General features: G+C 43.4%; 1 protein-coding gene across 19 annotated transcripts in view; it reads right to left on the bottom strand.

Moving 5' to 3' along the window:
• CLASP2 (cytoplasmic linker associated protein 2) overlaps positions 1–12,895 on the bottom strand; it is a 147,491-nt gene extending 134,596 nt beyond the window's left edge. For all 19 annotated transcript variants that reach the window (XM_077178636.1, XM_054649938.2, XM_077178644.1 and 16 more), the window contains exons 1-2: positions 12,686–12,895; positions 828–906 (exon numbers count right to left, since the gene is read on the bottom strand). In XM_077178636.1, coding sequence (XP_077034751.1) covers positions 828–906; positions 12,686–12,880 — 274 coding nt within the window. In that variant the 5' untranslated portion in view covers positions 12,881–12,895. The remainder of the gene's footprint in view (positions 1–827; positions 907–12,685) is intronic.
• Between the last annotated feature and the right edge of the window lie 2,393 nt (positions 12,896–15,288).

Below are 15,288 nucleotides of genomic sequence, written 5' to 3'. Positions count from 1 at the left end.
TATTCCTGAACTTTGAAATTTTATTTCAAAGCTCTTAATTACAAAACTAGATACATAAAATTTTGACAGACAATTTGAGATAGCTGGGGATCAGGGAAAATGATGTAACTTACTCAAATTTTGAAAAAGGACATTCACTAGAAGCTTCTGTCAAAAACAGCCAGTGCTATAAAACCAACATTAATATCCTAATATCACTAGCTCTTTTCAAAGCCAGCAGTAAAATGAGTTGATAAGTGTAGTTTGCTTGTACCTCCCAGAAAAAAGGTCTCATAGTCCAACGCATGTAAATCCATTAATCTGAAATTCATTTGAGTAAACATTTCACATAGGAATAAGAGTTAGTACTTTTTTTTCATCCCATAAAAACTTTAGACTACTAAAAGCTACAGCCAAGTTATATAACAGAAGGTGGACCACATAATCCTCTGAGACTACAGGCTTCAGCAGGCATAAAGCTCTGATTAAAGTGATCTGCAAATAAAACCTTCCATCTTTAACACAAGTTGAAGGTAAAACTTGTGTTTCAATGTAAATTGTAGATGACTGTCTCAGGGAGTGGTAAGCAACTATATAGCATGGAACTAATTACTGGAAAGGCACTCCCGGAACCTTTAAAAAGTCCTAACCACCACCTAAGAAATCAGTGACAAATGAATACTGACATGCTACTATATAATTATTTCAATTCCAACACCAGTAAAATGCCTGCCAGTACATTATAATTAGCTCAAGAAGTTTTCAACATGTTCCACTTCAGCTCCTAGGAGAGGGGGGAAGTGTCTTTTACTGTTTGGTCTTAGGAAAAAAAGTCGTATTTCACTTACCAGTTCCTATATAGGGTTTAAAGCGTCCTGATAGTCTGTCCACAAGGGCACCTAAAACATCTAATCCCAGTAGTGCTACCTGTTGAAACAAAAGCATTAGATATTATAAACCAGATCAATGATTTGGTCTGGTTTTTAGAATATATTGCAAATAATTTTTAGAATATATTGCAAATAACTTAAGCATAGAAATGCAAGTATGCTGAAAAGCTATCTTAAAGTTTCAGTTGAAGAGCTAACAATTCTTTCAAAGTTCCTATCAAGACAAAGTTATCAAAATATGCTTGAAATGGATCAAGTTTATTTACATATACCAGAGCAATTCAGATTTTTAATTCTTGTCTTAAAACAGAAGAAAATAAGTATTAGAAATCCAATGTTTTCCCATTTTCAACCACAAAACCCAAACAAAGACATGTTTTAAACGTTTCCCAGATGCTAAGAGCTTCTTCCAGGAGCTTACTTCTGGCCACTTAGCTCATCCACTAAGGTCATTACATCATTTTCCAAACTCCCCAAAGAAAATAATTGAGAAGCTAATTCTGCTTTCCCTAGTGGTCCAGAGTAGACCATTTTTCCACTTGCTTGTTAAACTAGGGAAGCTTAATTTTTCATTTGATCATTAACATATAATAAAGAACCCCCCTTCAAACCAAATGAAAACAACAAGAAAAACTAAACCAAAACAGAAACCAACTCAACCCACAACAATGAAAAAAAAAAAAAAACCCCAAACAAAAACTAAACCAAAACAGAAAAAAAAAGGAAATGCAAAATACTACTGGAGTTTTGAGGAATTTCCCATTCAGGCACAGCAACCAGATGAGACAACAATATCCACTAATACAGAAACAAAAACACAAACAGAAATTATCAATTGGACAAAATTATTTTAAGAAGTAGGGACACTTCTTTTGCTGTTTACTATCCTGCATATTGTTCCAATACCTCCTTCTGTATTTCCTACAATAGCTCATAAGGAACACCAGAACCTGCATTTTCACAACTTGTAGTTACCCCAATTTGCTGCTCCCCATGAAGGTGAAAATGGAAGAACCATTTGTCAAAGGAACAACCTCCTCAAGCTTGGGAGCTCCTTACAGCTTTTCCTCCTCTTTATTTTCTAGTAAGACATGTACTGCACGTTTTCCCCCATGAACTCATGACTAGAATTCCTCTCCTTTATTAGCTGTTTATTTTCATAACATTTGGATCTGCATTTTTTGGACCCCTCTGTTTCCTTAAGATCCCTATCTGTCTCAATTGTCCACACTAGGCAGAAGGCCAGAAGAAAATCAGACTGGATATGCATGTGATACACATGGCCCACGCACACAGCATCATACAAGCCTTGTTTCTACAGGAAACTAGAAAAATAAGGTCCTCAAAAAACCTAGGATTAGAAGCAACCACACAATGAAGCTGGTTTTAATAAATTCGGTATTTGCACAACAGATCTTCTTTTAAAAAGGAGATATAAAACTTAGTTGGTAGTTAGTACAACTCACCCAGACACAATTCTATTACATAATAAAACTCAGGATAACATATATAAATGGATGGCATCACTGGCTTAAATTAACATATTGCCAACAAGTAACTATCTACATATTAGAGAAATGGAATACTATAGCTAGTAACTTACTTAGACAAAAAAAAGATATATAAATTAGCTTTTGTGGTAATGTCAAGGCTTTCCACAAGGTTTTTCCTTTAATGTTACCTTCCAGCTTATCAAGCAATATGAAACCATAGTCAAAAGCTCTGTCTAAAAACGAGTGTCTGAAAGAAATAAATTCCTTCTGGACCCACAGTTTTCCTATGCTTCTGTCTCCTGACAACAAACCCACCTGAGACTTGCACTGACAATTTTAAGGTACCTTTCCATGCAAGTGTTTTGCACAAACAGGAGCCTTTTCATCTGTTAAGATACATTTTTAAAAGTTTCTCTCTTCTCCACACATTAGATTATCTTTGCAAAATCTGTCTTGAAGACTTCCATCCTCATGAAGAACTCAGAAACTTAGAGTAAAGCACACGTGCATGAGCTTTATCTCATGCAAAGTTTTCTGTAGTCTGCAACTCTGAAAAGGTAACAGGTATGAAAAGTCACAATAACTGAAGAGTTAAAATGTCAGTGTGGCCACAAGCTGAAGTAATGGAAAACTGCTCGAGCTACAAAATTAGCTTTCATTCCACATCACAAAACAAGTCAGCTGTACCACACAACTACAGAGGATAGCAAGTGAACTACCACCTGCTGGTTTTGTACATCAGTTTTAATATTTCTCTGTTCTGATACACAATGCTCTAAGCTTCAGCATCTCCTGGTAGGTATCATCTGTGCAGTATTCAAGCAGCCCTTTGGAAAGAGCTCCTAATTTATACGGGGTCATGTAAACATCATTTAAAAAAAAAATAAAAAATTGTAAATGGAGGAAGAACTTAGAGGTTCTGCAGAAGACCTGCAACAAAGAGGTTCCAGGTTCTGAGGCACTGTGTGGGACCATTTACCAACACAGGCTCTCCACTATCAGCAGAAAAACCTTTCACCAGCATCACTGCTCTTTCCCCAACAGCTCCAATGAAGGATGAATGCCTTCTGGGATTAAAATCAATGGATTTGTTTCTTACTCTGCATTCATTAAGCCTTTTGCTCGCTGTCTAGAAAGAGCCTTTGTATGTTGAGAGTGATTCATCAGTTTACCATTGTCTGAGGCATTTAAACAGTGCTTTTAAAGTTCATAGGGAAAAAGAAATTTAGGCTCATTTGAACTAGAGTTGGTTATTTGCTATTCTTTAACAAGCCAGTATTAAGCCTATCCTTGACTTCTCAGATCACAACAAAGTTGCCAAACCAACTGAGAAATATTTTATCTGTTCTGGATAAAAAAAGACCAGACTCTTTAGTGAAATCAAGATGTTCCAACCAAAAAACGATTATGAATAGAACCAGTGATTAGTAATTGAGCCTATTCTTGCTCTGCAAACTTGATCTTTTTCCAGCTCTCCTTCTGCACACACTTTCCAGCACTTCCCCTGCCCTTCTGTGGACAACTTCCAGGCACCTAAGTTTTCTCCTAGAAAAAGAAATACTTCAAACCATACCTGGATAACCATGCATACTTACTGTTATTTTCATTGTGGTTCTGTAATTTCCTATCCCTGTGGGGGACAGCTAGGAGCAGGACACTACCAGGAAAACATCTCTACTTGTGTAACTTGCCAAATGACCTTAATACAAATGTCCTTGGATTTGGTCATAGGATCTCTGAACTGTATATGGAAATATGGGTTCTGTAGAACAGGATCTGTGAACTAGTCATGAGAATCTAATGGGGGAATTATGGAGGTCCCTATCTGGGACTCCAAAGAATGAATTTAAGGCATTGGACTTCCTGTCACCATGGGGACAGCTGTGCTATCACTAACAACTACCGACAAACAGGACACAGCATGCCAAACAACTACGCCCTGCAAGAGCAAGCATTGTTCCAGCACTGTACTGCTGGAACAAGATACATGCAAAAACTTCATGGGATGATTTTTTTTAAAGTATTGTCAGTCAAGACACAAGGTACACTGTTCTTAATTCTCATAATCTCAAGAACCTTGCAAGCAGCTCAACGTGAAACAAAAATATTTATGTTCATGCACTATCTTGTACTTCACTTCTTCAAGTTTCATATTCTTAGTTCTCTCTATTCATCTTTCAGGACACACTTCTGCTCCCCTATTCCATATTTCTTGCTCCCTTTACTGTTTCCCACTCCAATTCTATCCACTTCCCCCATCTGCAGAGATCTATCCATACTCCATTCCCTCCCTTAACTCAAAAGCTTGCAGATACTTAAGCATGCCCTTGGCCCCATGAGCAGAAGGACACTTCCATTTTTCTGGGTCATTTCTTCAACCTGTGTGGTTTTTCAGTCCCAGCCATAACATCTTCAGACTCCATTCTCCCTGCCCCTCAGCAGCAGTTGGACAGCTGCCTCTGCTGACAGAAGCAAAAACTGCAGACCCAGCTGCTGAAGCTACCACACACATTATCTATACTGTAGATATTTTAGCTGACAAGAAAGCATTATTTCCATTCTCTTGCTTTTCTTTCACCTTCAAGAGCACTAATGACACACTTCCAATTCCAATGGTATGATTTTTTTCTTAATACGTATCACATCACATTGCATGGAGAGAGCAGAGTTGCTGGTATCTAAAAAAGTCTTCAAGATCAACAACTGGAGTCCAAGTTCATTAGCAAATGCAGAGCCCCCTCTACCTAAAAATGCAAGGCTACTGCCTTCAAAATGATGTTTTGCAACTATATTTTGGACTACAAGGTAAGATTCTCCTAAGCGTCCCATCTTTGTTACTGTTAAACTACTATCAGCTGCAACTTCATTGTCTCAAAAGGGGTATAGACTATTGTAAGAATCGGTGTGAACAAACCATGTGATATAACATAAACTATTCAGTGCAATATAAAGACTACTCAGTGCAAATCTCCAGTGCAAAACAACAACTAAATAAACTAGTGCAATACAACAGACTATCAAACCTCTGATAACCTTTCCTTCACAATTCTCCTGTGATGGCCAACCACAGAATATTTCAGTGATGCAGTGCAAGCAACCACACTACCAGAGGATTGCTGAATGAATCACCTGTATTTATCTAGAGAGTGACAAGTGTATTTCTGCACTGAAAGGCTTGGCTTCTTCAGGGGACCTCCCAAGAGGCACAATTCTGCAATGTCCCTGTTATGTTGACCTCTCCTGCACTGCAGCCAGAACAAGCAAGCAAAGTGGTCTCATAAAAATTGTAGAGGTTATTAAAAATAAACGGAAATATGCTTTAATGCCCTTTCCCCAAGTTGGGAACTTTAGCTTCCTATCTTGTCTGCTCACATTAATTAAGAGACATTTAGCCAATTCTAAGAATTGATTCTTAGAACACATTGATGTAACACTCAAAATGATCACTGGAAAAAAAAGCTTACAACCTTCTGTTATTTTAAAATCTTTCATCATCTTCAAACTGAATTCAGACTGCAAGCATGATCTCCGAACTGTTCTGTATTATGTGGACAATACAGTATTCTAAAATTTGTGTACTGCCTCCTGCTTGATCCATTACAGGAGCATCTCCAGTTTACTTCACACGTGGATTAAACATTCTTCCCTTACCTATTGTAAGAAATTTTTCATAAACATTGTTCCAAGGACCATGAGCAAAACCCAAAAGTATATGATGCAGCAACACTTGACATTGTAAGCCATTTTTTTTTTGAGATTGTCTGGCTAAAACTTTTTCTAGTGCAGACATAAAGTTTCAAAACGGAGCCTCTTTAAAAGCAAGATTCAGTGGGAAGACAATGAGATGTATGGCATTTCTCTTTTGAATAAATAATTAATTAAAAAACTTTTTTCCCCGAAGAAAATTGCAGTCGAAAGCCTTTCTAAGCACATTGATGGTGCAAAACAAAGAAACACTTTATTTCAGGACTTGGTTCTTTCAAAAGAATTTAATTCTTTTTGTGCCCAAGGTCTCTAATTTCCTTTCCCATTTCCTCTTATTTAAATTGTATCAAACATACAGTGACCCCCATTCTCTGCTACTTACTCCCACCTCTGCAGCAGCTTCTCTGCTATGGGAAGAGCAGCATTCATGCAGCTGAACTGCAGCCCACTTTAGGGAACCAGCACAACAAAGAACAAGAGAAGGCACCTCCTGAGCCATGTCTCCCCCCTGAGCCTGCTAGCTGGGCAGCCTCACTAGCACTGCCATCAGAGCCATGCAGGCATGACGCACCAGCACCACTCCTCAGCTAGGGACAGAAACTGCTTCAGTCAGCAAAGCTGCTAAAATCGCTGGGCTCACACGCCCTGACTGCTGCCAGCTCTGCTCTGAAGGACGCACCTCTCCTCTGACACACTGCACAGGGCTTGGAAAGGCTCTCTACCCACACCCAAATCAATCAAACTGCAGGCTAAAAGTGACGCTCCTGTTATCCCTCTTGGCCTGCAAATGCATTTGATCTGGTGCACTGAAATCGCCTGTAACATGAGTCAAATCAGCTTGCTGAAACACTGGGAAATGAATTGAACATTGACAAAACGTTCAGTGCCTCAGGAACAACAGTGAGAACAGAACACCTGGCCCCATGAGCAGCTGAGCTGCAGTTTCAACAGTGAGTACAGTTAGGCTGGATAACACAAACTGAAGCTGCAAGACAACTGAGAACTGTCAATTCCACCTCTGAAGGAGATGCCTGAGACTTTAAGACTATATATTCCCCATACCCAACTAAAGACCAGACAAAATTAATTTTAATTAAAATAATTAAAACTTCTTGGAAGTGTCCCTTGTCTTCAGGAGATCTGCTTGATTATTTGGCTAATACTCCATTACACCTAATGTATCATGAAGAGAACATAAATATTACATTAAAAAATAGTAATTATTACTCAAGAAGGAATCAAATAATTGAATTTGAAAACTAAAATTGGATTCACACATGGACAGGTCAAACCACATTCTCACTACATAGAAAAAAGAAAGTAGCTCCCACACAGCCAAGATCAAACAAAACTTGAAGAATAAAAGAATGAAATTCAGCAAAGAGTTCAAAGTCAAAGTTTTATTCTTCAACAAAGACATTTAAATTACCAGCATTTGCTAACAAAGACTAAGGAAATACTGGAATCTACACCGTAACTGAAAATTAATGTTTAGCAGGGTCCTCTTTTATTCCATTTCTCTGTCCTGCATCTTACAGTCCTACAACTCACTATGTCACTATGGCATTTGCCTTTTGTGTAGCATATGTTGGCTTGTGTTCAACTTCAGCTCCAAAACAACCTACACATTTTCTTCCTAAGGTCTGCTACACACACCCCCCACGTCCTGCATTTGTGCATTTGGTCATTTCTAATTAAATGTCCAACTCTACATGTTTTATCTCTGAACTCTCTTTTTTCAGATCTCAGTATCTCCACTGTATTCAGGTAATTTTATATTGTAGATTCCACTTCGCACACATATGTGTGGTCAGCCAAGTTTTAACTGCTGTCATCTCTCTGCAAGTACTTCAGACAAGCATCCCAACCACTTGTCTTTACCTATCTGCAAAATTACACTTCAAATCTTCTCTTCCTTTCTGGAAATTGAAAGCTCCTCCTGCTGGCCTTTTGTTGAACTGAAGACAAACCAAAATAAATACTTGCCAAACCAAGGAAATACAAAAATGCAACACCAACATTACTGGTGTTTTAGTATCTTTTGGTATTTGGCATTGAGACAAACCTCAGAAAAATCTCACTCTTCAAGATGCATAGAATAAGAGATAATTCCAAGGATTTGCCTAAAAGAAACAGCTTATCCACACTATCAGAAAGAAATAGAGTGAAATCAGATTTTCTTTTTCCCATGGCAAACAATCTGCTGCTCTGGCATAAAACTAGTGATTACTAATTACTTTTCTACTGCAGCTGAGGAATAAAACAAGCTAAGATATTGACCACAAAGGTAAGAAATCCAAAAGTGACTTGTAGTCACAAACATTCCTGATTACTCTTCTCATATAAAACTACCTGGAGAAACTAACACCATTTTAGTCATAGTTTTTTTCTAAGTTCTGATCAGGTGTGATTTCTTTTAAGAACCAAAAGGTGGCTTTGTTGCTCAACAATAATTTTAATGAGAGTAATTGTTCAATTTTGGCGTTCTTAAAAGACTCGACAACATACTAACAACCAAGAGTAAATTTGCAAAGCTCTACATTAAAAGCAGTATTTCCCCATCCCACATCTCTTCAGCAGGAGTTCAAAGCAGATTTCCAGATTACTTGAGTCAGACACAGAACAGTTTGAGTCACCAGACTGCACAGTTAGATAATCTTGTAATTATTTCAAGTGACTACGGAGCATGAGAGAGAACTAACACATGTGTTAAACAAAACCCATGTATACATAGATGAAGATCCAGGCTAACCCAGTAACACCAGCAAGTATCTAGCAGTAGTACCACGCTCAGAATGGGTAACTCATTTACTGTTTGAAGTTCACCTGAGAGTCCAAACAGAAAAAGTAGCACTGTTCTCATTTCCTGAGACTGCTAAATATTTCAGATTGAGACCAAATACCAGCAGAATAATTCTACCACTCAACTCTTAATAATTTGCATTCAACTCACCTACTCTTACTCCTCATAGCCTTGGGAAAACAGCTGAGGAAGAGGGGATAGGGTCTGACATATACCCAAAACCACAAATCTCTGCATTGTAGGAGAGAGATTAGACCCAACCAATACAAAATAAACCAGATCACCAAGCAACCAATTTTGAGTTCAGTGGGGAATTCTATTCTAGTGACATACAAAATAGAAGTTTAAATTATGCACATCTTCTGTATACTCCCTGATGTTGCAAAGCTTTTGAGAGTCTTTGTACGCCAATCCATCACTGCATACACATTGCAACTGAAGTCCTCATAATTCAACATTGACTCATCTCTCTCTAGGTCATTCCCTATGTTCTGCAACCAATTTTCGCTACAACCCTGAACCACCTGCAGATGAGTCAACACATTCTTAATCCCACCTTTTTGTTTTACCAGTAACTCAAGCTAGTAATTGTGTTTTCCACTTCAATGAGCTAGACGAACTCAGAAATTTTCCTATCTGCTCTTTCAGTATGGAATTGCCAGGTTGTTTATTAAATAACTATAAAGAGTTGCAAACTTCAGAACAGCAAAAGCACTGTCTGTTTTATGTGGCCAAAATCTTTTGGGGATGGGTTAATTCAACCTTGCTGATAATTAGCCCACATTTAGAATTAAGAATCGTTTAGGAAAAGTCCTTTAAGATCATTGAATCCAGCTTGTTCACTGAATGCTTATTCTCTTTTTTCCCCACTCACTATCAAGCCTGTCAAGCCAACCCTCCTATTACTCCTCCAGAGTCTTTCCCTTCTGGTTACATGAGCCAAAAACTTTCTAGGGTGGCATATCATAGAAAGTTTTCTCTTCACAGGCACAGCTTAAGAGTTGAGACCAGAGCTCTCAGATCATGCATCTCCTATTTCAGTATAGTCAGCAGAGTACACTGCATGTAAGAACTGAGCTTTCAATGGGAATAAAAAATATGGCACATTCAGGGCAAGTCACATTAGTTATCCCCTTATTATCCATACCCATCACCACAAGCAGAAATAATGCTCTCCATCAAAATTTCCTCCAGCATTCCCCACTTGTATCTCCAATTCATCTAGCTCAGCAGTTCTGAGTCTCCAGCCATTATCACTGTTTGTGATATCACCAGTCATGTCAACTGGGAGGGATTCATTACTTTAGGACTCTGGAGACCTGCAAGACCTTTAGCAAGATACAAAAGAAAGACAATAAGCAGAATTGTTAAGTGCTCTATGTATCCATTTCTCAGTAGAGGGTGACTAACAATATGTTAAATAATACAGCAATCAAAAATCACTAGGTTTTTTTTGAGAAGACACATGAGTCTGTGGCATTCAATACTTTCTATTGTTCAGGGCCTGAGTGTAATAACAAAATAGGACACAACAATTAAATGTGTAACATCTATGCTGGCATGAGACAAAATACACAAATAAAACACATGCCGTTTTTCTAGAATATTAATCTTCATTTTGAAGCAGCACACGCTGGCAGTCACTACCACAGCCAGGAACACTGGTACTGATCATGAGCAAAACACCCAAGATTTTGAGCTGTTTTCATTAATATAGCCACAGAATCTTCCAAGCTGGAAGGGACCCACAAGAATCATCAAGCCCAGCTCTGAAGTGATGACCCCTAGAGGAATCAAACCCATGACTAGCACCATGCTCTAACATATGTGACGTGCTTTGAAACACAACAAGGAGCCACCAGTAAGTGGACATGAAGAAGATGTAACAAAAATACTGTAATGATTTTGCAAGCTATCTTTAAAATTCTCAGAATTTGTAATACTCTCATTCTACATGACTCTTTTCAGTGGTACCCAGCCATGTCGTAAGGGCAACAGGCTCAAACTGAAACACAAAAGCACCATCTGAATACAAGGGAAATATTTCCTTTACTTTGAGGATGACAGAGGACTTGAACAAGCTGCCCAGAGAGGTTGTGTTGTCTCTCCTGGAGATATTCAAAACCCACCTGGCTGTGATTCTGTGCAACCTGCTCTTGGTGAACCTGCTTTAGCAGGGAGGTTGGACTAGGGGATCTCCCTTCTGTGACTGATGCTTGTGGAGCGCTGCCTAGTTCTCATTGATCCCACAGTCCCAACAGCTCTGGAGTTCTGTCACCCTGCATCAACAGCAAACAAAATGTCTTGCACTATTAAAAATACATCTTGAAAATTGAATTTCCAGGCTTAATGCCTAATTCTGTTAATTTACAAGTGCAGGAAGAAACTCTTACATTACCCTGTTAAGTAAGTAGCTACCATTCTTCACGAAAAAGAGTATTTTTAAAAACCTGTCTAGGTCTTGCACTAATCATTTTTTTCACCAACAGCTACCCTCAGATGACGGATTTAAAGGCAAATAAATTATATTTGTCCAGCACACGCTACTTCCTCAAGCTAACCCGACCTTTACTGACAGACCTGCTTCCAAAATAAATAAATCATATGCACAAATAGAGTTAAGCCTTTATTATTTTCAGACCTCAATCTCAGAAGTTGCTACGTGCAAACACTGGCAGATTAAAGCAAATGGAGGAGGAAAACAAAAATTCCACTTCAGGAACACGTTGCCCTTCGAGGTTGCTCTGCGCCCTCCTCCTGTGTCTCAGAAAACAGAAAAAAAAAGCGAGAACAAGCTCAGAGCAGCGAGTTTAAAGGTCCAAAGTGCGGGCGGATCACACTGGCAGGGCAGGGCGGAGCGGGCCCGCCCGGGAGCCCCGGGCGCGCAGCGCGGCCCGGCAGCGCCCCCCGGCGGCGGCAGCACGGGCCTGCCCCGGCCGCGCCGCGCACACGCACCGCGGGGAGGGCGAAATTCAAAATAAATAAATAAAATTTAAAAATCGCCAATGCGAACACGATTGTCCTTGGCACAAAAACTGCGCTGTCAATCGCCTTATCGGCTGACCGACGTCAGAACAACTCGCAAGTGTTAACGCTGTGTGAGGGAGTGATCGCTCTTTTCCCGTGGCTCCGTCTAAAAGACACACGCACACAGGAAAAAGCGAAACGTGAGTCATCATCGGGCCGCTGTGAGGATACTGTATAACTTCCCAGGTACGGGAAAGTCACCTAAAGACGATATAAACAACTTTCAACACACAGTAGGGACCCCAAGAAGCCAATTATTCCTTAAATCGCCTAAAATACACGCAGCGTGATACAAATCCGGTGGAGCAGCACTCTTTACGGCCTGCAGAAAACGATGGCAACCCCATGAAACACTACACCCAAGTGCAGAGACCATGGAAGGGGAGTGGTAGCGAGGAAAAAATAAGAAAAATAATCATCATCTCTCTTGTTTCTGAGTAAGAAACACAACCCGAGTGAGCCTTATAGTTGCGGGGGGAGGGGTGAGGGGGTTTAACATAATGCCGTGAAAAAACCCTGAAATCCAAACCAAAACCAAAACACCACCCAGCCAACAATAAAGGCAAAACCAAAACCCATATTACTGCTTTTTTAAGGATAGACACAATAAAACATTAACCACCCTTCCAAAATTTCGGAATTCCCCTTTGTGCGGGGAGGGATAATACTGGCACAAATGTAGTTTTACTTCTGCTCTTACCTGATTAAAAAAGTAACCCGGGGCTCTGTACCTCCCTACCATGATGAATCATGGTCTTCCTGGACCGAGACCCGCCGAGCAGCCTTACCTTAAAATTACTGGAGTTGACCCACGCTGTTAATTCGTCGATCACTTTGTCAAGGCGCTGCTGGTCCTGCTCCAGATCGGGGGACCTCGCCGGGTCGCCCAGGTACTCCAGCAGCTCTTGGCCGACCTGCATCCTGCGGCCCACGTCCTTCTGCTGTACCTGCTCGCAGAAATAATCCATGCCGGCAGGCTCCATCTTCGGACGCTGCGGAAAAGTTTCTTCGTAGGCGAGCCGAGGGCCTCAGGGTCGGAAGCGCGGGCAGGGCAGGGCGGGCGGCGGGGGCGCGGACAGGCCTGCTGTCCTCATGGAGCCGCTCCCGGCGCTCCCGGCTCCGCGCCCGCCGCCCCCATGCGCACTCGCGGCCCCGCAGGGGGAAGCCCCGGCGGGAAGGGAACGCGGCGCTGCTGTGCCGGGCTTAGTGGGAGCCGCTCACTCCTGCTCAGGGCTTTCCAGCCGCCCCCGCGCCGTCCCGAGGGATCCCGACAGGGCTCCCCGCCGCCGCCCCTCCTCTTCCCCCGCCGGGGAACGGGAAATAGAGCTCGAGAAGAGGCGCTGCGGCTGGAGGGGCTCGCAGGCACCCCGGCCGCGGGCTCCTGGGGTCCCCCGGGGAGGTGCTGCCGCCCCCGCTCGCTCTGCCTTCTCTCCTCCGGCCCGAGGAGAGCTCTGTGGGCCGTCTCTCACGGGCACCGGCGAGGCCGCGGCGAACCTCTCATGCTCCTGACACCGCGGCCTCCGGCCCCTCCTGCCCGCCCGCGGGGCGGCTCCCAAACTTTCGTCCCGGCGAGTCTCGGCGCCGCCCGCTCCCCCCCACCGTGAGCCGGGCCGGGCCGGGAGAGTCCCCCAGAGAGCCGCTCACGCTTCGCCGCGCCTTCCCCCGCCGGGCTCTGCGGCGGCAGCGCCGCCTCCGTCCCGTGCAAGTTGCGCCTCCCGCCGCCGCCGCTGCCACCCCGGCCGGCGCCAGGCGGACACACCGGGCGGGGCCCGCGCGGCTCCGCCTCCCGCCGCGGCTCCCGCTTCCCCCGGGAGAGCGCGCGCCCGCCTCCCGCCCCGCGCTGCGGCGGGATGGAAGAATGGACGGACAGATGGACGGACGGACGGATGGATGGACGGGCAGTGATCGCTCCCGCCGGGCGCTCCCCCGGGACCCCTGCGGGTCGTGTCCGGCGGCAGTGGGAGGCGCATGCGCCCTCCGCCCCGCTGATCCCCGCCGTGCCGGTCCGGCGCTCTTGCGGAGAAAGGGAAAGTGTTGGAAGAACAGGGGAAGAGTGAAAGGTGCTGGGATGCTTGGGTGCTCCCCTGCCTTCCTCTCTCCCCCTTCCGAGCGCGGTCCCGGCTTTGCCTAGCGATGCCCTGCAACCCCTCCCGCCTTGCTCAGTGGCCAGGTGTGAAGTGGGGACATCACCGTGGAGCCATTCCCAGTATTCCCGGAGTGGTTGGCTCTGCAGCGTTGCTGTCCGCAAAGTCGGGTTCCTTATCCGGAATGCAACCACACTCCAGAGAGACACGGATTATTGAATTCAGAGTTGTGCAAGCCTGGGTGCGCAGTGCTGTTCCATAAATCCAGCGCACCCCATCGGACTTTCCGCACTCTTACTAACACAGAATCACAGGGTGGAACGGGACCTCTGGAGATCATCTAGTCCAACCCCATGCCAAGGCAGGATCACCTAAAGGAGATAACACAGGCAGACATCCAGACGTGTTTTGAATGTTTCCAGAGAGGGAGAATCCATAAACTCCCTGGGCAGCCTGGTACAGGGCTCCACCATCTTCAACATAAACACGTTCTTCCTCATGCTGAGGTGAAACTTCTTGTGTTTATTTTATGGCCATTGTTTTAATTTATGGCCCTTGCTCCTCCTCCTGTAGCTGGGCACCACCGAAAAAGAGTCCAGCACCATCCTCTTGGCATCCGCCTTAGAGAATTTATCTGCATTAATGAGATCCTCGTTCAGTCTTCTCTTCTCTAGACTAAACAGGCCCAGCACCTGCAGTCACTCCTCATAACAGAGATGCTCCAGACCCCTAATTATCTTCGTGACCCTCTGCTGCACTGTCTCCAGTAGCTCCTTTCTTGTGTTGAGAAGCCCAGAACTGCACATGGATGTGCAGTTGAACTGGAGGAACTGTTCATGGATGGCATTTTCCCAAGTAAAGCCCCAGCATGGCTGACCCACATGCAGAGTGCCAGGAATCCACTTGAATTAAAACAGAGACTCTTAAGTGAGGGGCTGTGACTTTAGATGTTGTTTCAGGGCCAGTTTAAACTGGTCCAAGTCCCCTTGATGGTGGGAAGGCAGTCATGTCCTCTCTGTCCCTCTGCATTGGCCTCTGAGGCTTCTGAAGGTACAATTATGGCTTTCACATGCAGGGAAAGGAAAGCAGAGGAGGTCACTCTTCCCCTTCTCCCACCCTAGCTGCTCCACTTGGCCCCTATCTTGTCCCCCATGCCAGACCCTGCACACATTGATCACTGGGGTTGATTTAATGGGCTAAATGACAGAGCTGGTGTCAGTGAGCTGGGCTGGCTCACGAGTCCTACAGGCAGAGAAGCATGGGACTTGGAAGATGGGAAGCGTGACAACCTCCATCAGTGGCCATGG

Source organism: Agelaius phoeniceus, chromosome 1 (assembly GCF_051311805.1).
Source record: "Agelaius phoeniceus isolate bAgePho1 chromosome 1, bAgePho1.hap1, whole genome shotgun sequence".
Lineage (NCBI taxonomy): Eukaryota > Metazoa > Chordata > Aves > Passeriformes > Icteridae > Agelaius > Agelaius phoeniceus.
The sequence above is the reverse complement of the archived record's forward strand: the minus strand, read 5'-3'. Positions and strand labels throughout refer to the sequence as shown.